Here is a 25,967-nt window from a genome sequence, read left to right as displayed (position 1 = left end):
TTTTATTTCAAATACGAATACGAAATTTTCGTACGAATATCAGAATTTTCTAATTTTTTTGATAGGCCTATGCACTTGTACCGGAGGGAATTGTATCTGGACATAAGTTTCGAGGCATATCCTGTCGCATTCTTTTTCCCATTAAAACATTTCTACAGCTGTGTGGCGTAGATTTTCATAGAACTGCCCATAACAATAACCTTAGTTAAACAAATCACCCGGTACTTGTTTTGCTACGAGGATTGACACCGCACCATACATCTATTCCTCTCGGTTTCATACTAACTTTTAAGCGATTGATTACTAATTTACATCTAATCTATAAGGTCAAATATATTCATGAGTAATTTTGTTGGATTCGTATTTATAAATATTTTAATATAATGAAATTTTTATATTTAATATTAATACGGTATTAAAAATATTAACAATAAAAAATGTGCATTGGCAAACGTGTCCAACACAAAGAGGAAAACGTTTTTAGGGACGGAGGGAGTAATAGATAATAATAATAATAATAATTTTAACTTATTTGAAATGAAAGATTCAATTTTTAAATAAATTTAAATTATTTAAAAAATACGGTTTTTTTAACTTTAATTTGTTAAAATATGATTTTTACTTTTTATAAAAAGACGATTTTGTAATTAGATACAATTTCAAATGTAAATCAATGCAACTCCAATAGTTGAAAGGTATAAAAAGTTGTATATGTGAATATTTTAAATTGAAAACCGTATTCTTGTAACTATTTTCAAAATTTATATTTTATTAATTGTTTTAAAAAAATTCGTCAAACCCTTCATTAGCTTAATCATAAAAACCTATAAAGTTTTAGCGTATAATCTAAGAAAACAAAATCAAGATTAGTTCTAAAATACCATCAAAATAAAAAGGAAATTTCCAACAAGTAAAAAGTGAGAGAGATCAGTAGGGATGGCAAAATAATCCGATTCGACGAATACCCGATCTGAAACCCAAAATTTTGGATTTACCGAACCCGATTTTTTGGATTTGGATATTGATTTAATTTATAAACCCGGAAATTTTTGGATTTGGATTTGGATATTAGGTATACCCATCCGAAACCCGATCCGAAATCCGAAACTCTATCCGAACCCGATCCGAACCCGAAATCCGAAAAAAAAACCTGAATTATTATATATATATTATTAGAATTATATATATAACATATTATAATATTTTATTTATATATATATATATATTATTTTATGTAATATACATTATACATATTATTATATAATTTTTAGAACATATGTTTTTATATTTATATTAAAAAATAACTAATTATAAAGTTTTTTTTGGCAGTAATTATAAAGTTTAATGAAATATAATTATTCAAACATTTAAATGGGTGATAAGGTTTATAAGGTTAACAAAACATCTTTTAGTGATAAATATAAAATATTGGGTATCAATTAAGTTGATTTTTTAAATATTAGCTATACATATAATAACGCAATTAATAATGTGATGGAGTGGTTGAACATGACACGCTAAAAACTCTTTATTTACAAGTTTCTTGTTCAATCCCAACCACTTGTAATATCAATAATTATACAAATTTTCAGATTTCGGGTTTAGATTCGGGTTTCGGGTATAAATATCCAATTTAAAAAAAATCGGGTTTCGGGTATACCCGAATCCGATCCGAAATTCGGTGAATCGGGTTCGGATATTCATTTTCGGGTATTTTTCGGGTTCGGATATAAATAAAATTTTTGGGTTTGGAGATGGATTGTGCAATTCCACCCGATCCGACCCGATTGTCATCCTAGAGATCGGGAGAGAGAGTGATAAATAGAGAGAGAGAAGGAATAAAGCAGCAGCAGAGAGAGAGAGTTTCACGAGCTCCATCATCCTTTTCCTTCCTTTCTATCTTTCCCCTATCTCTATATTTGCTTGCGTGTATACTATATCTCTAAATAAACATTGTTCAAGTGTCCACCTATATATAAAAAGCTTCACGAGCTCAACTTCATCATCCTTTCAACCAACCTCTTGTGATCACCTTCCCGCCACGTTTCGGGTCGGGTCGGTCAAATAATTGACTAAAGCCTATACTATTATTATGATGATATCATGATTGTATGAAAACACTGCTGAAAACAAGGCTCTTTGTTACATACAAATATACTATATATGGATCGTCCAGCTATAATTGTTGGAGCTGGTATGGACATGCCGATAATGCATGATAGTGATCGGTATGAGCTGGTCCGAGATATCGGGTCGGGTAATTTTGGGGTGGCCCGGTTGATGAGAGATAAGCAGAGTAATGAGCTTGTTGCTGTTAAGTATATTGAGAGAGGTGATAAGGTTGGTTTTGCTTCATTCTTTCCATTTTAGTGTCATTAGTTTTCGAGTTTTTGAGATATGATTGTTTGTGATTAAAGTTGCAATCCTTGGGTTTGTGATTTGATTACTTATGTGGGTTTGTGATTTTAAATTTGTTTGTGCTTAAAGTTGGAATCTTTTTTGATTTTGTAATGTGTGTGGGGGAGAATCTACTTTTGGAGTTTTTTTGTTGTTTCTGGAAAAAAGAATTTAGGGGGTTAGAATCTGATGAAATTGAATCATTACTGCATAGCTTGCCTTATCTTGACATACTATGTTTATTTTAGAGAGGTTTTGGTTATCATTTCTTAAGGCATTAAGTAATTATAATCAATTTTTGGAGTCAAATCCAGTTGTAAAACGGACGCGATGACAGGATCATGTATGTATACTGCATACAAGTCAAGCTTAGATATAAGTTATAACAAGTGATAACTGGAATTTTGGTGACTGAAAGATCATATTTCACTTATTTGTACTTCCTGTTAAGATAAAGATTGGAATATAGTAAAGATTGGAGTACAGAACGACACTGATAGACATCATTCATACTTGAAAAGTTCGCACACCTTAGTCCTTTATTCATTAAACTTCATGTTTTTTTATGTGATGTCGTGGTTGATGACTGTTGGAGCTGCACAATCAATCAATTTCAATTTTTATGCATACAGATAGATGAAAATGTTTCACGTGAAATAATCAACCACAGATCGCTGAGGCATCCCAATATCGTAAGATTTAAAGAGGTATTAAATATTTTGGACACCACATAAGCTCATGTTTTTTTTGTATTCTAAAGTTTCGAGTATGAAGCTTTTCTTAGTGCAAAATAATCTTTTTCTAGGTCATTTTAACACCAACACACTTGGCTATTGTAATGGAATATGCATCCGGAGGAGAGCTGTTTGAACGTATATGCAATGCAGGACGATTTAGCGAAGATGAGGTTTATTTCAAGCACTAGTTTTTATTGTCAATATAGACTCCTATTTATTTCTGGTGATTTCAGTGGTAGCTTGTGTGCTACAGGCACGTTTCTTCTTCCAACAACTTATATCAGGAGTCAGCTACTGTCATGCTATGGTATGTGACGAAGTTCTATGCATTCCTGGAATATTTATATATGTCAAGGCAATTATACTCAGTTTTTTTTTATTAATTTTAACATGAAGCAAGTATGTCACCGTGACTTGAAACTGGAGAATACATTACTGGATGGTAGCCCAGCACCTCGGTTGAAAATTTGTGATTTTGGATATTCTAAGGTATCACTTTTTTATTTTTCTTTTTTCTAGATTTCTGTTTCACTACATTTCAGTTACTCCTTTGCTTGGTTGTTATGTACCTGAATGTTCCATTCATGTCACTAAATATAAAAGAAAAAGGAAAAGAAAGAAAACAATACTCGAAGTTATCTTACCTTTCACATGGTCCGAGTCTTTATTCCATTTCCGTTGAATTTTTAAATTGAATACTGATGACTATATATAGGTCTGATTAAAGCTTGTATTATACTTACATTAGTTCTCTCTGTTCCAGCATTGTTGTCTACAGTTCAATTTTTCTTTTGTTTTCTCAGTCTTCGGTGCTGCATTCACAACCAAAGTCAACTGTTGGAACACCTGCATATATCGCTCCTGAAGTGTTACTAAAGAAAGAATATGATGGCAAGGTAAATTAGGTTATTAAATTCTAATTTTTATGTTTTAATGAATTGCTGATATCTGTTTCTACAAGAATTGTATAAGGTTGAATATTTAATATTAAATTTTAAATTTTAAAAATTCGTACCTGGTATACAAGGCCCCTGCATGAGCAGTTTAAACCATTTTTAGAAATATATTATAGTCACATTCTTTTTCCTCCTATCATCTCGGTGTTACCTTTATCGCAAGTTACAATTCCTTGAGAAAAAACCCCTTAATTATCTGGGCCTTTTTATAAGCTTCGCCATGTGAACATATGCTTAATCATGCTGTTCTTGGACATGTCTCCTAATTCAGGTTCAGTAGTTCCGTGCTTGACGTTGGCATTGACATAATCTCATTTTTTTTGTTTCTGCAACAATATACCTCTAGTCACCACTGTGCTCTTGTCTGCAATATTATGTCAAATCCTAATTTTTTTGGTCATTTTGTAATTGCAACATCAGACTGCAGATGTATGGTCATGCGGAGTTACATTATATGTCATGCTGGTGGGAGCATATCCTTTTGAGGACCCTGAGGAACCTAAGAACTTCCGCAAGACAATACATGTAACCATCCACCCTATCATATATACTGCACTCTGTATGGCTGTATTCCTACTCATATTTTTTTTTCATGCAGCGAATCTTGAACGTCCAGTATTCAATTCCAGATTATGTTCATATATCTGCTGAGTGTCGTCATCTAATCTCGAGGATCTTTGTAGCTGAACCTGCGAAGGTAGCCACTTTTCTGAATGGGAACTTCTTTTCGTGTTCTGAGTGGGAACTTCTTTTTGTGTTTTGCTTCCTCTCATGTTTGGACAAATTAATTATACTCACTAATTTACCTTTTTTTTCTCTTATTTTTATTTTCTTTCATCTTGTGAGAATTTTTGCTGGGTAGACTTTATGCAAGCTTCTGTGTTGTGTTTGTTGTGTAAGCAGTATCTTTAAGAAGGGGTGGGGAAAGAGCAGATGCTGTCATTCTTTATATAGCTGCTGCTTTGGAAAACAAAATGTGTTTAAGCTATTTTCTAAATCAGATTCTGAATAGATGATGCCACTATAATGCTTATTACCTTAACATAATAACTAGAGGCAGAGATAGACTTAATGATATTGTTTCTTATTTCCCAATTGAGACAGAGGATAAGCATGGACGAGATTAAAAACCATGACTGGTTTCTGAAAAATCTCCCGGCAGACCTAATTGATGAAAACAAATTGAACCAGTATAACGAGCCTGAACAACCCATGCAGAGCGTTGATGAAATAATGCAGATAATTGCAGAGGCAACCCTACCTGCCAATGGAGGAAACAATCTCAACCAGTATCTGACAGGTAGCCTTGACATTGATGATGACATGGAGGAGGATCTAGAGAGTGATCCAGATCTTGATCTCGATAGTAGTGGAGAAATAGTTTATGCTATGTGATTTTATGATCAGTTCTGACATATGCTAGGAGGTTAAGGCATGCAGTTTCTGTTTTCAATATAGTCTCTGAATTTGTTAAAAAATCAGGCAAAAGCGCCATCCCCAAGCACAAAAGGTTCGATCGCCTAAATTTTCTGGAGGATAGGGCAAATGTGTTTTCTTCACTGTTGTTTCTCACTCTGTGTTTCTTCCTGCATTCCACTTTCTATAATGAACAAGCTCTTGAATTTCTGTTGTTTCCGCCTTGGCATATACTTACTCAAGATGTAATGTAACATTATGGAACCTAATAAACATGGCATGTCTATAATTCCTGTTCTCCGTTTCCTGTACAAAATCTTTGATTAGAATAAGGTATGGTTTACTTCTTTTATCTTACGGAGCTTTCAGCATATCGTTATTTAGTTTTCTCATCTGTTCTTGGCTAGTGCTGCTAGGCATCTTATGTTATCACAGAAGTAAAAGTAGACAAATTCATTACTGTGTTTATATTGTTGTTATTTGGCACGAAAGCACAGAAACGAATAGTTATCACTCTGCAGCACAGAAATCTGCTGATTATAATATGTTCTCCAAGCTGACAAGTATGATTATTACTAGTATGATATAATTAAAATTTGTTTAGCTGAAGATATCTCTACTAAATATATAGTATAATGCTAAGCAGATATACTAGCAAGTCCTTGAGAAGTTGATGGATTTGATTATTATAAATCAACTAAACGGCCTAGATTTTTTATGATCTACTAGTATGATTCTATTAAATTGTTTACTTGAAGATTTCTCAACTGTATAATATTAAATATATTATTTTGTCTTTCAAATTACCTTAGTGTCTGATATACTATTGAACTTGCAAGTAAAGCAAATTTTAGATTAATTGCTTACATAATATGCTACAGCCTACAGAGTTCGTCCATTTAGGATAAGACATTCTCAATATTCTCATTATTTGTCCCGAACACGAAAAGATAAATTATAGTCCATATTTCATTATCTATATTCTCATAATTTAGTATGAAAATAAAAAATAAATTATCGTTCACACTCAATATTCTCATAATTTAATATGAATACGACATGCAAACTATTATCCGAAAGATGTACTATTTTCAATCCAAAAATTACTGGTCACTGACAGTAATTGATGTAAAAAATAATTGATTTTAAGGGGGAATATGTCGACATATTCTCTTCTTGCAGTTCTTAATTTATTACCAACCAATTATACAGGTTTACATATACTAATACTGAATAATATTAAATTAAAAACAATCAAATTCGTACCAGTTGGTAGGTGTTTCCAATGTCCAAATGGATAAGATAAGTGTTACTACTTGAAGTCTGTATCATAATTAACACAAGGGTGAACATTAATTCCAGATATTATTATTGCTCCATATGATTGAGATAGAATTCATGTTATATATATTTTTATTTGTCCCTTGGAGAACCCAGAAGCCAATTTAAGCCCTGCCCTCAGCTCTGCAGTACTAAGAATGTGCATTTTTAGTGTATATTAACATGTGTATAAATATTTGGAGACGCGGAGATTTGAAGAATGTAACAAACGCACACGTTCGAAAGCATATAAAGATAGCATGATATATCAGAGATGGAAGTTGTGCATGGAAATGTTCAAGTTTGCAGTAATGTTTGTTCTGGCATTTTGTGAAGCTGTTAGTATAGTCATGGAGCAGCAGTCGTCGTCGTCGTCGTCACTGATTTCGATCAATGCACAAAGCTTATATGTCGGTATTCTTCCTTGATATATGCAACCTGCATTCGGTGATCAGTGTCTGTATATGATTTGTTTTGTCGGAATTTATACCTGTAAGTTGTCACATTTGTAAAGTAAAGCTCTAGGCTGATCGATTTATTGATTTGTTAATTTGTTCTTTGTCTTGAATTAGTGAATCTGCATTTTTTTTGTAATGACATGATTAACAACAGTTCACAGGGTTGAACATACTTGCTATGTTGATACCTTAAAGTCGTAGATCTGAATATTTTCTACTGCAAGTTTTTTAAAATTACTACGTCTTCGATTCATGTTAAACTTTCCCCAATTATATGCTCTGTATTTGGGAGGATTTTCATCATCTGTCAAGTCATTTAGAGGTTCCACCATAGTTGAGTGCTCAGGATTGAAGAAAAATGGGATCGAAAATCTTTCCTTCTCCGAATTCACCATTGCCCTATGCTCCACACTTTCGTACTTATCATTACTCCATACCTGTAAAATTCCTTTCTGTTAATTTTGTAGTACCATGAAGTTATTTGTTTCATGTCAACAATGCAATAACTAGAACAAGTGACATTTAGACTTGAACCCTTAACTATGCTGATATAGTATACATAAGCAAAGAATTGTACCTGAACTATGTCACCAACATTGATGATATATGCATTACGAGTAGGTTTGACACGAGTCCACTCTCCATCAGTCTTTCGCTTCACTTCCAGTCCTCCAACTTCATCCTGATACAGGACAGTTAAGGCACCGCCATCCTTGTGTCGACCAACCCCAAGGGCTAAGTCAGGAACAGGGCAGGGCGGATAGTGATTGAGCCTGATTCGGCTGGTGGAGTTGGTAAAGAATTTGTCAAACCTATTTCTTGGCAACCCTAAGCTCAAGGCTATGAGTTCCATCAATTTGTAACAAAGCTTTTTCACTTCTTGAGCATATTCTTCAAATGATTCCCTGTTTAAGTATAAGATTCGTTGGTAGCTAAGTAGCTTTTACTAATCAATTAGAACATGTACATGTTAAGCTAATATGTGAATTTGTACCTCATATATTTAGGATTATCAGGCCACTGATTAACCAGCATGATCAGCTCTTTGTCATCAGGATCAGGAGAAGCAGGCAATATTGTCGGATTCTCCACCGCAAAATCGAAAACTTCTTTCCAGTCTCTAACATTTTTGGTATTTTCGGTGTCATAATAACCGAATGGATTCTCTTCATCTCTTCTCACCTTAAGCTTCTCTTCCCTGGGCTGAGCAAAGAAACTCTTGGATGCATGTTCAAGCTTTTCGCGTAATTCTAAGAGAACCCCGTGATTGATCACTTGAAAAAAACCCCAGTTCTTGCAAGCATCACCTATCCGGGAAACAAGAAGTTGTGTGTCTGATAAAGAAAGATCAATTAAAGGGATGCCTTGAGCTTCAGTAATAGTGAGTTTAGGCCTGTGTTCAATGGCTTGGATAAAGCTTGGATCAACTTCTCCCATGGCTGACTAATGATGATCAAACACTTGAGCTTAAAAAAAATTGAAAATTTTGTACAGGGTTCACAAGGAGTGATTAAAATTTATCAACTATGACGCTGATTTATTCAGGACAAGGAACTATCAGAACTATAAAAGTATATTAAGTTTATTGTAGTGTAGTACATTGAACCTGGACAACTTTATCCTGTTAGTATGTATTTTAGGAGATACAAAGAATAGTACTGTAATTGTTTTGATTTACTTCAATTTTTCAAATTCGGAATCCAAATCAAACTTTGTTGGGATGAGCGAAGGGGCTTTCAAGGAAGGCATGAAAAAACTTCGAATTGGGAGTATATATTTTAGGAGATACAAAAAATAGTACTGTAATTATTTTGATTTACTTCAATTCTACATTTAAATTTTATTGAATACCAAATTTTGACATGGAAAAATTCGTGTATATTACAAACTATTGTACATTTTAAAACTGCTTTTAAAATTGGGAAAACCCATGTTGAATCAATATTCAACTAGCTAGTAACAAAACAGAAAAAGTATTTGATAGCGTGTTTAGGGGTTCTGGGTGTGCTCCGTAGGGTGTGTTAGTTTTCTTTTTAGTTGTCTTGTTTTCTTTCTTTCCTTTGATTCCCCTTTTTTTTCCCTCTGACTAGCCAGCTGTCCTCTAGTTTGGTAGGGGAGGTGACTATCATAGGCTACTTGGACACGTGGAGGATAGAGAGAAGGAGGGGATATGACATGGTACTTTGGGGAATGACACGTGTGAAAGTTTAGAGGATAAGGTTGAGTAGTGGGGCCTACGGCTTACGGACATTCGACTTTCGGTGATAACTTCTTATCATTCGTGATATGTAGATATTATACCTTACGGACTCCAAAGGCGTGTCATGCCTACGAGGTCGTAGGCTTTTTATTATTAATAGGCTTCTTAGATCCATAGGGAAAATGAAATGGGTGAAACCACATTTTAACTTCAGGGTCCTTACGGCTATAACCGTAGGGAGACTACAAATTTGATGTCATCATATGCCCCCTCATAAGTGTAGCTTTCTTTAGGAAGCTTTCTTCAAGAAGCTATGGTCTTTAATTAGGGGTCGGATACGATACCTTAAAGGGATTTTAATTGATCAATAATGTCAATAATAATTTTCCCCTCCTTTTTTTCTTTTCTTTTTCAAAAAGCGGTTATGTTGTTCACTAAGGACTATTAGGTGGAAGTGACGTGTCTTATTGAGAGGCCCGAGTTTTGAGGGGGGAGTGGGTTTCACGCGCTCCCTTTTTTTCCTTTTTGTGGGGCCCTTGAATCATTAGCTTTCAAGGTTTCGACGGTTCACCTCCTTGGAAAACGAGGGAAGTTATTAATTTCAAATATATTCATTTGTTCAAATTTATTCTTTCTGGTTGTCCACTTTTGATTAAGTTAGAACTGAAGGAGGCGTCCGAAGGGATAAGAGCAAGGTTGTTTGACTTATTCTACACAGTTGCAGTATCTACAAACATGTATTCATCTTAACTTTACTTTGATTTTGCGTTTGTCTTTTATCACCTGGGGTATGAACTAGTAATGTTTATGAGGGGTAAAGGTGCGAATTTGGGGTTTCGTAACTAAAGAATGTTTTAAGCAAGCGGTTTCTGAAAAGGTAGAGGGGTTCTTGGAGGATGCATGGCGGGAGAAAGTAACATTTGATTGTTAAGAGAGTTGGGTTTAATTGGGTCTGAGGAGGAGGATTGGGTTAGTAGGGGAGTGATCTTGGTATGGGTAAGGGGAAAGCTATTGTGTAATTAAGTAGTGCATTCTTCGTTGTTTTTTTTTCTGTTTTTATTTATACCTGGGCGGATTATTGACAAGGCCTTTCCTTTTTGTTTGTAGATAATCTAGGGATGGGGAAGCGAGGGAGGTTTGTGGTGAAAGAGAGTGATAGCGAAAGTACGCCTGCATCTGAGAACAAGGCTTTGTCTGCATCGCTAATCGGAAAAGAAGATACCGACAGCGACGAAACTTCTAGGAGCGATTATTCCGGAAGGGGGGTCTGGAGATGAGGATGATCTCCCCCTTCAGGAGGTGGTGTCTAAGGGTCAAGACCCAGGGCCATCTCCTGGAGGATCACACTCCCGTAAGGGTGTCCCTTCCATATCTCATGGCCGGGGAAAGGAGAAGGCAGGAGAATCCTTTTTTCCTGGTATTGGTCGAGGGAGAGGGAAAGAAGTTGCTGACTTGGCTAGGGCGCAGAGGCAAGAAAATATGCAGGGGAAAGGTAGAGTGCGTATAGCGATGGGAAGTTTAGTTGGGGACCAGGGGTGGATGGATGTAGAGCAAAAATTTGTAAAAACTCCTTCGGATGTTCAGAGAGAGAATTATTTTAAAACTTTTGGAGAGGTCAGTTATTATAAAGATAAGCAGTATGGGATTATCCCGGACAAGGCGTTGGAAAAGCTTCTGGGAATTTGGAATATATTAATAAGCCCCCGAATTTTGATGCTAGTTATTTTGCTTAAGTAAGGCACGCCTTCTAGATTCCGGAGGAGTTTCAAATAAGGCTACCTGCTGAAGGGGAAAGGTTGTGGCACAGAGGAGGGGAAGGATGGGTTGGCATCCCATTTGAGGCATTCAGGACTGGGTTGAGATTGCCTATGTATCATTTTATGCATACGCTCTTATGTGAGATGAGGATAAAATTTGGTCAGTAAGGTCCTAATTCGGTGAGGAAAATTACTGCCTTTATAGCTAGGTGTACTGAATGGGGCCTGGAACCTACCTTAGGCCTTTTCTGGTCTTTGCATAAAATGCAAGGGTCTCGAGGTTATTATCCTTTGCAAGAAATCCAGTGGAGGGGGCCACGACCTTAGGGGGAATTCTGGTGCAAGGCCCAGAATTTCTGTCATTTCAGTTTTGTTGAGAGAACTGCCTATTCCCGCTCATATGGATCGCCCAAGAATCTTGAAACTGGCTCATGAGAGACAGTTGAAGGCGAGGGTGGCTCTGGAGAAAGGTGGGGATGTGTCTTCGGGAACTGCTGCTAGTCAAGCCGGGGCCGAAGGAAGTGTTTCAGTATCTGTTGGAGGGAAGAGGCCTACGGAATCTCATCTGGGCGAGGAAGAGGTTGCTACAAAAAGGGCGAGGGTGGAAGAAAGGAAAACAAAGAAAACTTTGGATCATTCGGTGATTAGTGAGAAAGAAACGGACTTAGTTGATCTGGAGCCAGCTCCGACTTCTTCTTTTGAGGGGAGAAACGATCCGAAAGCAACGGTCCCTGCGAAGAGCTTGGTTCTAAGTGTTAGGAAGCTTCAATCTGAGGAGATTTCGGAAAAATGCACTATCCTTTGTTTCACTACAGGTAGATTTGTATTTTATGTTATTTCCCTCATTCTTTTTCCTTATGTTCTTATGGTGGTTTTGTTTGTTACCCTCTATTTTATTCTTTTTTTTAGGGGAGGGTTGGTTGGCTGAAGAAAGGGGAGTTAATGCTCCCCTAGGATGATTGGGTGTGTTTTCTCTTGTTAGGTCACACACACTGTAGAGGGGGTGAATACAGTGTAAAGTACAATCAAATCGAACTTTAATATCTCAAGTAACAGAAAGATTAACTTTATTGAAACAATAAATTCTGTTACAGTATGGAACTGTTACCTCTCAGTGATGAACAAATATCACGCGAGCTGCTAGGGTTACAATGAATAATCTTCTCGAATATGATAACACTTATAGTGTAAACCCTATGTCTGTGTTTATATACTACACAGTTACAAGATAATCTCTAATTGATATGGAATATAATTCTGCTTCCTAAAATATATCAATCAGATATCTTTTCTTCCAAGTATTCTATTCTTCATAAAATTCCTTTTCATGCATATCTCTTCTTATGTTTATCTCGATCTTCTTTCCTTTAATCATCTACTGTCCTTATCTGAACGTCCTTCAGCACTTAAGTTCTGATATCCATCTTCTGATGATTATCTCCTGATAATATAAGTACTGATATCCTTAAGTCCTGACTTCCAGTAAGTACTGATTTATCCTGTTTAAGTAAGATCTGAAAACTAAACATAAATCATATTAGCCATGCCATTATCAAATATATCTAACAATCTCCCCCAACTTGTAAATTAGCATAATATACAAGTTTAACAGATATATGATGATGTCAAAAACATTAAGTACAAATGCATGAGAATTAGACTAGATAACTACAACTTACAGTCCTTAAAAATTTACCAATATTTAACTTATGATAACAGCTTCAGTCTGTACAAATATCAGAATTTAAGCAGTTGTAGATCTTGACTTGGCTTCATCTTCTGATCTCTCTGATGTCAGGAGTTGTTCTGAGATAGTTCTTCAACAAACATCTCTCAGCATATCTAAGTTCATCAATCATCCTCCTTTTAGCATCTTTAAGCTCTGCAGTATCTTCACCAATTTGAAAGATTGCAGCCCTGAGATCATTAATTTTTGCTTTTCTTATATCCTGATCCAGTCTGATCAAATAAGCTTTATCAGACTCAAGATTGAATTCCACAGCCCTGTAACCCAGAAAGGTAGTTATAATTTTAGCAGTGTTGGGCTTCATTTCAACTATATCACCCTTGTGATCTCTGTACTTCGGAACATATGTGCTGTCAGACTTAACAGAATAAAGCCTTTTCTGTCTCAGAATCTGATCCTTCAAATAGTTTGCAGCACTTCCTGTCAATCTGTCATCCACTTGAAGTAAGAATAGTACATGCTCCAATTCTTCAAAATACATCAAAGGAATGGCATTTTGCCTTATATGATAAACCCTACCATCTGTCATGAAGTACAACAAGATGTGTTCTTTCAAGTAGGTATGGTAAACCATTTGTACAGATTCCAGTTGATTCAATCTCTCAGGAGTTGCTCCAATACCTGGTTCACTCAAGGAAGTTGGATCATTGGTAGTGGTCTGTATTCTTCTTTCATCAGCACTTCCCAATCCAGTTTTATCTCTTGCTTCCTTTCCAGTAACTACTCTTACTTCAAAACCACTTGCAGCAGTCTTCAAAGGTTGAGTCTGTTTTGCTTTAGTGAATCCTGGTAGGAGTGTCTTTGGTCTATCTTCTGATATCAAGTTAACTTGAGCTATGTCAGAGGTTACTTGCTTCTTCGAAATATCAGAACTTACTGTCTCTTGACTCTGAACAACTTGAGCCATGTCAGAGGTTGTTTTAAGAACTTTTCTTGAAGTCAGAGCAAGATCATCCTTTTCATCAGTGATTTCTTCATTCTCAAGAGGCACATAAACCTTGATAGGTTCACCAACCTTTTCTTTACCCTTGGATCTTGGATCTATCTGTGGTTGTGATTTACCCAATGTTGCTTCAGTATTTGTCCTTTCTTTTATCACAATGCCTTTGAGTTTTGGAAGTGTCTTTTTACCAGAAGCTTCAGATTTAGATGTGACTTTTTCTGATTTAAGTCTGACTTCTTCTTCCAATAAAATCTCCAAGTCCATTCCTGGATTTTCCTGAAGAAATAACTGTCTTGACATTTCTTCATCAAGATCTAAAAGTTCATCAGAACTTATCCTTTTACCAGTAGCAGAACTAATTCCTTTCCCAGTATCAGAACTTGTCCCGTGACTTGTGATTTCAGCTTTTCTTGATGATAAACCTCTACCTTGACTATGACCTCTACCCGTTCCTGAGTTTCCTTGATCATCCTTCTTATCATCCTTCCCTTTCAGTGTCTTGTCAGTCTTGCATTTGGACTTAATTACTTTCTCCCCCTTTTTGACATCAGCAGGTAATAGAAGAGAGACAAGCAATTCCACTGAGGCTTGGATTTCATTAAGTCGTGATTGATGAGAAGTTTGATTTGTCAGAATATCATCAATCTGAGCTTGTTGTTTCTCTTGAGTCTTCTCAATATAAGCGATCCTGTCAAAGGTAGGTTTGAAGAACTGTTTCTTATCAATCTTGTGAACTTGATCTTGTTTGATAAATTCTTCCCGAATCTTGTGAAGCTCTGCATGAGTAGTTGAATGAAGACCTTGTAGATGTTTAGTACTCAATGCAGTGACTCTAAGCTGGGTTTTGAAATCATCAGAATTTAACATGTCATCAGCTTTTGTCAAGTGCTCAGCAAGATGCTTTGCAGTTGGAACCCAGGAAACTGAGTTCCATTCCTTAGTCCACTCCTGTCCTGCAGGAGTTTCACTCCAAGGCACTGGTGCTTCTCCGGTAACAAACTTCTTAACAAGTTCAGATTTAAGAACAGTTTGTTGAGGGGCATGTCCTGAAGGACCTGCTTCATCAGCATTTGCATTTAGAGCAGCATCACCAGTATCTCCAGCATTTGCAGCATCAGAACTTACAGAGTCAGTATTTGCTGATAAAACAACAGTGTGAGTAGCAATGGAGGCTTCAGCATCCTCTAATCGCTGATCTGGTTCTAAGTTCTGATCAACAGCCATATCCTGATGCTCACCTATATTCTAATCATCAGCATCTAGATGCAGAGAAGGTGTAGTAGATAATTCTGGAGTTTGAGCAGCATTAGTAACAGGTGTTGTTGGTGGATTAGTTTATGTTGGAGCTTTTAAGAGAATTACTTCAGGCACAACCAAGGTCTGGATATCAATATCAGCACTTGTGCCTGTATTAACAGGAGATACAGATTTTTGAACAGGAGACACAGATGATGTGTTGGCCTTTTCAGTAACAGCTTCCTGAGTTGGAGGTGATGGAGAAGTAGGGATTGGAGCAGATTCCCTTTCTAGTGAGATCAGAGATTCCTGATCCCCTTCCTTAGCTGCTGCTTCTTCATCATCTGAAACTGGCCTGTTTGCCCTCTGTTTCTTGTATCTCTTTGTAGATATGGATTCCTTGGGAGTGTCAGGAACAGTCATTCTTCTAAGCCTCTTGAGAAGCCTAGAGCCCCCAATTCCAGAATCCTTCTGAGAAGTCACTTTCTCAGCTTCTTCAACAACAGGTTCTGAAGAAAAAACCTGTTCCTCAGTATCAGATTCATCTCTCAAAGCAATCTTCCTTCTCTTTTGAGGTGTTTGAGGAACAGTCTTTGTCCTCTTTGGCTTGGAAGAGGAAGGCTTCACAGTAGGTGCGGAGGATGAGGGTTGAGCTGTTGGTGAAGTGGCGAGATAGGATTTGATATATTTCCTGAGGGTTGGTTGAGTAGAATGAGTGGTATGTTCTGATGGTTGTTGTGATGTTGGGGAGGTGGTGGTTGGTTGGACATCAGGATAAACAGATCTATAGGAATCAGGATCAGCATTTACTAAGATCTGTTTTACAGACTGAGGAATCTGTAAAGGTCTAACCACTGGTATCTTAGTGTCAGCATTTACCAGGTCATTAAAGTATCGTTTTGCAACCTTAAAAGGTGGAGTTAAGGAACTGACTAAGTGAGGTTCATCAGTACAAAAAGTATATATAAGTTAACAGAATCTAGCAAAGTAGACAACATTCCTATCCTCTGTCATCCTATCCCTAATAAAACCTATTATAGCCGTTGTAAAATCAAAATGAGTTTGGTTTATAATGGCATACCCGATGCGCTGACTCATGATGGGGATGGCAACAAAATTCGAATACTTGTTCCCAAAAGCTTTAGTGATGCAGTCGAAGAAGAAGCTCCATTCCTTTCTGATATGAGCCCGTTTCAACTGCCCAAGCTTTGCCAAACTCTGTTCATACCCCAAACTGGCCATTAACTCCTGAAGAGCTGATTCTTCTGGAATTGAAAAAGTATATCCTTCTGGGAGATGTAGAGCCTTGCGTATTGTACCAGGAGTGACGGCATATGAAGAATCACCCACTTCGAAAACAATACTAAGAGTACCATTTGGACCACCATTATCAAAGTTTCCAGTCCTCCAAAGTGTCAGAACTTGTTGACTTGAGAATACTGAAGGTTGGGTCAATGCATACCCGATTTCACTGTGTGCAAGAAGGTCTTGCACAAAATGCAATTCAGACGGAGCTTCAGCATCATCAAGAATTGCAGCATAGTTGTTTGGAACAAATTTTGCTCCATCAATGATTAAATCCTTAGGTGCCATGAAATGAATCGAGATGTATAAGTGCCTGTTAGGTGTTTGATAGAATGTCTATATGAAAAACCAACGTTAGAAGAGAAAAGAGAGTAAAAGCAAATAGAGAGAAAAAGTATGAAAGGAAATGAAAGATTAAAGAATCCTCTCTCTATCTTACTTGTACTTTTTTGTTTAAACAAATGTAACCGTTGGACACCTGTCAGACATGCAGTAAAAACGAATAGTTAATGAGCACGAGAAAACAGTAATCATTACTTACCCACTTGCAGTTTTTCAAGGAGAAACCGTTCCACTTACCCAGTTATTCCATTAATCAAGGTAAAATAGTGTTAATTCAAAATTTAAACCGTTCCCTCTTAGTTAATTATTTTTTGTTTTAACTGCAACATCAATATTCTGAAAAAAAAATTGAGTGAAAATGACCATAATAAATCAGATGAGCAAGTACTGATAAAATAAAATCAGAACTTAAGATTAAATAGAATTTATATGGTTATCAGAATATGAATATGTATCAGGATTTATCAATACATTACAAAATATCTCAGAGACAAGATCTTGAAACAAAAACAAATTTCATTAATATATCAAGAGAATACATTCATGAAATTTTAAATTACATCAGAACTTGTACAAGATTTCTCTAAGCTGCTAAACCTAACGTCAACAGCCTTAGTCCTAGCTCAAGAAGCAGGGCAAGGCTGATGATGAAGAAAAACAGGAAGAAGAAAAGAAATCATTTCTTCTTCCTACTCTCGACAAACAGAATAACGAGTCGAATGATTCGCTCTTGCTGGCGGAGAGCTTCCAGCCTTTCCTCCTCCAATCGCTCCAGATGGCGATGGTAGTCCATGTAGAAGAACATGAGGTGGGTGAGTACCTCCTGGGGAACTGAGTCCCATATCTCATCAGGAATGGCAGTGACGTGCTATTCCTGCTGCCAATCGGCACAGCTCAGCTCCATATTGAATGTTTCGTAGTTCAAAAACATATTGTATCTGACCATGGTATTTTTGATATAAGTATTATGAAGATAAGTTTGTGATAAAAGATTTGATGGGAAGGCTGATGTGAAGTGGTTGCTTATATAGGCAAGAGAATGCCAGGAGATGCAAAGAAATTTAATGCTGACAGGTGGAATTAATTCTACCTCGTCTCCCCAGACTTGGAAAAAGAAAAACATTCATTGGAAAGAGAAAACATGGTTTAATGCGCACAAGAAGCAAGTAAAAGTTGACTGTTCATGTACGAGTACCACTATCCCTAACTATAGTGACTGTTAGTCTTCCACTCCAACATATTCAGGTTTGAACCAAGACTGTTTCCAAATTTTATCCACAAATAAGTCAAGTAAAGAATCATACGTTAATATCAGAACCTAGACTTATATCAGAACTTAACAGTCATCAGAACATAACTTCTTAACTCGAAAAGAAATGCCTATTTTAGTAAGTCCTCACACAAATTCTGATTTATATTTTTCAGAACTCAATCATCAGAACATGCAATCAGAACTTGCCCTCAGAATTTGTGCAATGTGACACATGAACTGTTCATCTAAAACAACATAGATCACCACAGTAATTTTCATCATTCATATGGAGTGTTTAATATGTGCATTAAGCTAAATATCAGACAAAGAGTAGAGTCTGATTCACTTCAGTACATCTTAGAAATAAGGCATAACTAAAACTTTACTAAAAACCTGTCATTATTCTGAAACCTACTATTGAATGAGTTCATGCTTGAGTTCACCTCAACTATTTTGTGCTAATTTTATGCATCTTTTTAAATTCCATTGTACAGTGGCTTCTCAGTGTAAGTGAGTCACAACTGCTTATCAGAATTTATGCTATTATCAGAGTATTTCTCTAGTAATCATAGAGTGTAAAAAGTCACCAAGAAAATATTTTGCTTTTGCGATGCATATTTACTTAATACCAGCAATGCACTTGGGTCGTCCCTTCCACATTTTTACTCTAGACCTCAAAGGAGTACCTGACTTTTATTCCTTGATTCTCTTTCTTTTCCTTTTGATAAGTGAGGTTTATCAACACTTAGTACATTCAACAGATTTACTAGCATCAGAACTTAACAGATGAGTAGCATTATTCTAGTTTGTGACTTAGTAATAAGATAGACTTAGTAATAAGATAGACAAAGTAAACTCAACTAAGCTCAATTATCAGAATTTGCTGGTATCAATAGATTTCCACAGAAATAATTACTTCTTACATGGGATCCCTTGTTTATTAAAGACTACTAGGTCAGCATCTAGCATAGTTATCCTCATAGGATTGAATAGTTACCTAAACAGACATATCACTATCAGAGTTTAGAAACTTATATCAGACAACAGTCAGTGCTTAAGCAAATTTTCAGTTAAGCACAGAATACATAAAGAGAGTAATTTCTGTAAATACTGATCATAAAGTCTGATGCATCAGAACAAAACTAGGCAGATTTAGAGAAATAACCTGAAACCATTCCAAGTTCATTTACCAATCTTGTAAAAGTAGCTTCACACAGTGGTTTTGTGAAGATATCTGCCAGTTGTTGATCTGTTGGAACAAAGTGCAATTCCACTCTACCTTCATCTACATGTTCCCTGATGAAGTGGTACCTGATGCTGATGTGCTTTGTCATAGAGTGTTGAACTGGATTACCTGTCATAGCAATAACACTTTGATTATCAGAGTAAATAGGGATTTTGAAATAAGTTAACCCATAATCCAGTAACTGATTCTTCATCCAAAGAATCTGTGCACAACAGCTTCCTGCAGCAATATATTCTGCTTCTGCAGTTGATGTGGAAATTGACTTGTTTCTTGCTAAACCAAGAAACTAATCTGCCTCTAAGAAATTGGCAGCTTCCACTGGTGCTTTTCCTGTCAATTTTGCAACCTGCAAAATCTGCATCTGAGTAACCTATTAGTTTAAAATCTGATTCTCTGGGATACCACAATCCCAGATCAGCTGTTCCCTTAAGATACTTGAAAATTCTTTTCACAACTGTTAAGTGAGGTTCTCTTGGATCTGCTTGAAATCTTGCACAAAGACAGGTAGCATACATGATATCAGGTCTACTAGCAGTTAGATAGAGTAGAGAGCCAATCATACCTCTGTAATCAGTAATATCTACTGATTTACCAGTGTCCTTATCCAGTTTTGTTGCAGTGGCCATGAGGGTGGATGTACTTGAACAATCTTGCATTCCAAATTTCTTCAGCAAGTTTCTGGTGTACTTAGTTTGACAGATAAAAGTGCCTTCTTCATTCTGCTTGACATGAAGGCCCAGAAAATAGCTAAGTTCCCCCATCATACTCATCTGATACCTTGACTGCATCAGTTTGGCAAACATCTTGCAAAGTCTGTCATTTGTAGACCCAAAAATGATATCATCAACATAAATCTGGACCAAAAGTAAGTCCTTTCCATGGTTGAGGTAGAATAGTATTTTTCTATAGTTCCTCTGTTAAATCCACTTTCCACAAGAAACTGAGCTAACGTCTCATACCATGCTCTGAGAGCTTGCTTAAGTCCATAAAGTGCTTTATCAAGCCTGTAGACATAATCTGGATGTTTGGAATCTATAAAGCCTGGAGGTTGTTCAACATATACTTCCTCCTCCAATTCTCCATTGAGAAAAGCACTTTTCACATCCATTTGAAAGACAGTAAACTTTTTGTGAGCAGCATAAGCCAAAAATATCCTTATGGCTTCTAACCTAGCAACTGGTGCAAATATTTCATCATAATCAATTCCCTCTTGTTAAGAATATCCTTTTGCAACCAGCCTTGCCTTATTCCTTGTAATTATGCCATCACTGTCAGTTTTGTTTATGAATACCCACTTTGTACCAACAACAGATCTATTCTTTGGTCTTGGCACTAGGGTCCAGACTTTGTTTCTTTCAAATTCATTTAACTCTTCCTGCATTGCTTGCACCCAATCAGCATTTTGAAGAGATTCTTCCACTTTCTTTGGCTCAGTATGAGAAAGAAAAGAATTGTAAAGACATTCATTTGAAGTACCTGTTCTAGTTCTGACACCTGCATCAGGATTTCCAATTATCAAATCAGGTGTATATGATTTAGTCCACTTCCTTGCAGATGGAAGATTTTCTCTAGAACTGGATGCTCCCCATGATCCATGCTGTCTTCATTTTCATTTTCTGATGCTCCCTCTGAAACTATGCTCTCTGAGTTGAATTCTTCAGAATTTAGATTTTCAGTACTACCAGAACTTGGCTTATCAGAACTTGACGAATCAGAACTTGAAGAGCCAGATTTATGTTCTGATGCTTCTTGAGATGTAGTAGGATCTTGAGTATGCTCCCCCTGCATAGGTGCATCTTCCTTTGGCGTAGTCACCACAGTTTCAATAACATCAGAGTTTAATCCATCAGAGTTTACAGTATCAGGACTTAGACTGTCAGGATTTTCAGTATCAGAATTTGAGTCTTCATTTTCAATTCTCAGCTGATCATGATCAATAAAATCTTCAAGACCAGTAATCTTCTTGTCATCAAAAGAGACATTGATAGATTCCATGACCACTCTTGTTCTCAAATTATAGACTCTGAAGGTTTTTGTGGAAAGTGGATATCCAATAAAGATTCCTTCATCAGCTTTTAGATCAAATTTGGATAGCTGTTCAGGATGAGTCTTGAGAACAAAACACTTACATCCAAATACATGAAAGTACTTCAGATTTAGCTTCTTTTTCTTCACCATCTCATATGGTGTTTTTCCTTGCTTGTTAATGAGTGTTGCATTTTGAGTAAAACAAGCAGTCTGCACAGCTTCAGCCCAGAACTAGGTTGGAAGCTTTGCTTCTTCAAGCATTGTACGTGCAGCTTCAATGAGAGTTCTATTCTTCCTTTTAACAACTCCATTTTGCTGTGGAGTTCCAGGAGCAGAAAATTCCTGCTTAATTCCATGGTTTTTGCAGAACTCTTCCATTATCAAATTTTTGAACTCAGTGCCATTATCACTCCTTATGATTTTCACAGAATCTTTGACCAATTTATCCAGATGTTTGACATGATCAATCAAGATAGATGCAGTTTCACTTTTTTTGTGCAAGAAATACACCCATGTGTATCTGGTGAACTCATCCACTATGACCAACGCATATTTCTTCTTTGCAATAGACATGACATTCACTGGACCAAATAGATCAACATGTAGTAGTTGATAAGGCTCAAGAATTGATGATTCAGTCTTGCTCTTGAATGAAGATTTTCTTTGTTTGGCCTTCTGACAAGAATCACAAAGGCCATCAGGAGCAAATACTGACTTTGGCAGTCCTCTCACAAGATCTTTCTTGACTAGTTCATTTATATTGTTAAAATTTAAATGAGAGAGTTTCTTGTGCCAATTCCAGCTTTCTTCAATTGATGCTCTACTCATCAGACATATTGTAGAACCATCAGTACTTGTTGAAAGCTTAACTTCATAAATGTTACCACGCCTGTATCCTTTCAGAACAACTTTTCCTTTAGATTTACTCACAACTTCACAGTGTTCTTCAAAGAAATTAACATTATAACCTCTGTCACAGATTTGACTTATACTCAGCAGATTGTGTTTAAGTCCTGAGACCAGAGCTACTTCTTTAATAATGACATTCCCAAGAATGATATTGCCATATCCCAATGTTTTTCCAATGTTGCCATCTCCATAAGAAACACTTGGGCCAGCTTTCTCCATAAAGTCTGATAGCAGGGCCTTATTTCCAGTCATATGTCCTGAACATCCACTGTCCAAAACTAGAATATTTTTCCTGTTGCCCTGCAATCACAAAGACCACTAATGATTAGTTTTAAGGACCCAGACTTGCTTGGATCCTTTGGCCTTATCAAGTTTGTTAACATTTGCAGCGGGTTTAGCATCAGAGTTTATGTTAACAATTTTCTTATCATAACTTACACTATCAGACTTTGAATTAGAATTTACACTAGAAGGAACAATGGAAACTTTCTTCAAAGAAGGTTTTATTTCATAATAATCATAGTACAAACTATGATATTCCTTACAAGTATAAATGGAATGCCATAAACTACCACAATGAAAACAAGGATTTTGTGGTTTGTATCTAACAGACTGACTCTTAACTCCTGACTTTGAAGGTAAGGAGTTTATGTTCTTATTCTTCCTGCAATAAGAAGCCAGATGGTTAGAACTTCCACAGTTATGACATGTTTTCCTAGGAGCTTTAGGAACAGGCTTATAATCATTGCTTTTATTCACACCTTCCTTTCCATTCCTATTTTTCATAGGTGATTTTACCTTGTTTGCATTCTTAACATCTTTCAGCTTATGCTTAAGCTGCTTCTTAGTCATTAAACCTATGTTTACTTCAGCTGTCTTTTCCTTTTTAGTTTGTCAGAAGTTAATTCCACTTTAACTTCTGATTTCTCATTATCAGACTTTACAGTTACAAACTTAACAGGTTTTAACTTTGGCTTTTGCTTAACAACAACAGACTTAATTTCTACAGTTCCTTTATCATTCTTATCCTCTCCATAACCTAAGCCCTCTTTCCAATTTTCACTACTTAGCAAATTTTGAGTTGTTCTGCCAGAGTTAGTCCAAGTCCTGATAATCTCTCTTTCCTTTTCTAACTCAGTTTTTAGAGATTCATTCATTTTAAGCACTTCATCCCTAACATAAAAAGCATCATCTCTATCCTTCTAAGTTTGATGGAACATAACTAACTCTTTTTCTAAGAAATCATTTCTTTTCTTAAAATCAAGATTTTCAGAAGTTAATCTTTCACATGTTAAAGTTTGATCTCTATAACTAACAAACATGGTTTTAAGATATCTTCTCAACTCATTAATATCATCAGTATGAAAAGCATAAGTAGTCTGAGGTACCTTTGTTTCAGCAGCTTCAGAACTGCTCTCAGCACTTTCTTTATCAACATTTGCCATCAAAGCATAATTCTCCTCACTTTCAGAGTCTGAGGTGTCTGTCCAGCTTTTCTTCTTTGTGACAAGAGCCTTGCCTTTGTCACCCTTTACTTTCTTGCAATCAGGAGATATGTGGCCTTTCTCACCACAGTTATAGCATTTGACATTGGTATAATCTCCTCTATCAGACTTTCCTCCTCTGCCCTCAGATCTTCTGAAATTCTTCTTATCAGAACTTGTGCCTTTCCTGGAAAACTTCTTTCCCTTCCTGAACTTTCTGTATGCAATCTTTGTGATCCCTTTCACCATAAGAGCACACAGCTTCATCATCTCCTCATCAGCATCAGTCTCAGGCAAGCTTTCAGAATCTGAGTCATCATCACTTTCAGAAATTGATGACTCAGTATCAGACTTTGTGACAAGAGCTTTGCCCTTGTCTTTCTTTGAGGTAGCTGCTTTGGGGGATTCTTCTTCAGCCTTAAGAGCAACTGTCCTTGACTTTCCTCTTGCTTATTTATTCCATCTCAAGTTCATGAGTCTTGAGCATTCCATAAATTTCATCAAGAGTTGTTTCATCAAGATTGTAGTTGTCTCTTATTGTTGTTGCCTTCAAATTCCAACATTCAGGAAGAGCTAACAGAAATTTAAGGTTTGAATCTTCAAGATCATACTCCTTATCAACCAATGACAAATCATTCAAGAGTTTGATAAATCTATCATATAAATCAGTCAATGACTCATTAGACTTTGAGTCAAAGTGTTCATACTCTTGAGTGAGTATTGTCTTCCTGTTCTTCTTAATTGTATTAGTTCCCTGACACCTTATTTCCAGAGCATCCCATATCTTCTTAGCAGTCTTGCAGTTAATTACCTTGTTTGACATTACATTATCAATGGCACTATGCAGTAAGTGTCGTACCTTAGCATCCTTAGCAATTGATGCGATATCTTCAGCAGTATAATCACTCTTCTCCTTTGGTACGGTCTTTGCTGCTTCACCTGCAACTGCAACAGCGAGCTTGGTTGGTTTGTGAGGCCCTTCCTTGATTCTATCAAGATATTCTGGATCTGTTGCTTCCAGGAACATGGTCATCCTCACCTTCCATATGGGATATTCAGATGGTCTCAGTATGGGAACTCTGATGGTCTCATACCGACTTTGAATTTGTGTCTTTGGTGGTTCTTCAGTTTTGGTAGGCTTAGTTGGAGTTTCTGTGTCAGATATGATTGTGTTTGGATCTTAAACTGTATGTGCGTTAACATATAGGCTCTGATACCACTTATTAGGTCACACACACTGTAGAGGGGGTGAATACAGTGTAAAGTACAATCAAATCGAACTTTAATATCTCAAGTAACAGAAAGATTAACTTTATTGAAATAATAAATTCTGTTACAGTATGGAACTGTTACCTCTCAGTGATGAACAAATATCACGAGAGCTGCTAGGGTTACAATGAATAATCTTCTCGAATAAGATAACACTTATAGTGTAAACCCTATGTCTGTGTTTATATACTACACAGTTACAAGATAATCTCTAATTGATATGGAATATAATTCTGCTTCCTAAAATATATCAATCAGATATCTTTTCTTCCAAGTATTCTATTCTTCATAGAATTCCTTCTTCATGCATATCTCTTCTTATGTTTATCTCGATCTTCTTTCCTTTAATCAGCTACTGTCCTTATCTGAACGTCTTTCAGCACTTAAGTTCTGATATCCATCTTCTGATGATTATCTCCTGATAATATAAGTACTGATATCCTTAAGTCCTGACTTCCAGTAAGTACTGATTTATCCTGTTTAAGTAAGATCTGAAAACTAAACATAAATCATATTAGCCATGACATTATCAAATATATCTAACATCTCTATCTCCTGACTGTAAGAAGGTTATGAATGAAGATGATGAGGATGCCATAATTCAAACAAAAACTCTACTGGGAAATGTATGGTTAGAAAAATATATGACAGTGTTATACCCTTAGAATTATATTCATGTATATTTTTCATTAAACTCTTGGTTGTCTTGAACTATGTGTGTCTTTTCTCGTTTTCAGTTGGGGACCCGAGTGGTAGATCTGGCCGGTCAAGTGGAGAAAGGGAAAGGGAAGGTGAAAGCGGAGCAGGAGAAGGTGAAAATCGAAAGGAAGGCTAACGATGGCGCCCTCGAACAACTAGGGGAATTGAAGAAGAAACACGATGAGTTGCAGGAGGTCCTTAAGTCTGATAGAGAAAAGATAGAGCGCTTAAAAAGGACAACAGATAAAATCTCGAGAAACTGCAGT

General features: G+C 36.4%; 2 protein-coding genes and 1 long non-coding RNA gene across 3 annotated transcripts; 2 read left to right on the top strand and 1 right to left on the bottom strand.

Annotated features, from left to right (window-relative positions):
- The first annotated feature begins 1,829 nt into the window (after nt 1-1,829).
- On the top strand, nt 1,830-5,858 carry LOC141667442 (serine/threonine-protein kinase SRK2E). The gene is made up of 9 exons (XM_074473941.1): nt 1,830-2,340; nt 3,030-3,104; nt 3,203-3,304; nt 3,388-3,441; nt 3,531-3,623; nt 3,938-4,030; nt 4,511-4,615; nt 4,689-4,787; nt 5,195-5,858. The coding sequence occupies exons 1-9, from the start codon at nt 2,164-2,166 to the stop codon at nt 5,483-5,485; spliced, it is 1,089 nt and encodes a 362-aa protein (XP_074330042.1). The 5' UTR covers nt 1,830-2,163; the 3' UTR covers nt 5,486-5,858.
- Nucleotides 5,859-6,863: 1,005 nt separating this feature from the next.
- LOC141667444 (uncharacterized) lies at nt 6,864-8,940 on the top strand. The gene is made up of 2 exons (XR_012552625.1): nt 6,864-7,318; nt 7,906-8,940. It is a non-coding gene; the product is annotated as an uncharacterized LOC141667444 (long non-coding RNA).
- On the bottom strand, nt 7,419-8,721 carry LOC141667443 (protein LATERAL BRANCHING OXIDOREDUCTASE 1-like). Its single transcript, XM_074473942.1, has 3 exons — nt 8,279-8,721; nt 7,862-8,189; nt 7,419-7,721 (listed from the first exon to the last, which is right to left on the bottom strand). Exons 1-3 carry the CDS (start codon nt 8,719-8,721, stop codon nt 7,461-7,463), a joined length of 1,032 nt encoding a protein of 343 aa, XP_074330043.1. The 3' UTR covers nt 7,419-7,460.
- Nucleotides 8,941-25,967: the final 17,027 nt, after the last annotated feature.

Source organism: Apium graveolens, chromosome 6, assembly GCF_009905375.1.
Source record: "Apium graveolens cultivar Ventura chromosome 6, ASM990537v1, whole genome shotgun sequence".
Taxonomy (NCBI): domain Eukaryota; kingdom Viridiplantae; phylum Streptophyta; class Magnoliopsida; order Apiales; family Apiaceae; genus Apium; species Apium graveolens.
This window is presented reverse-complemented; position numbering and strand designations above follow the sequence as displayed.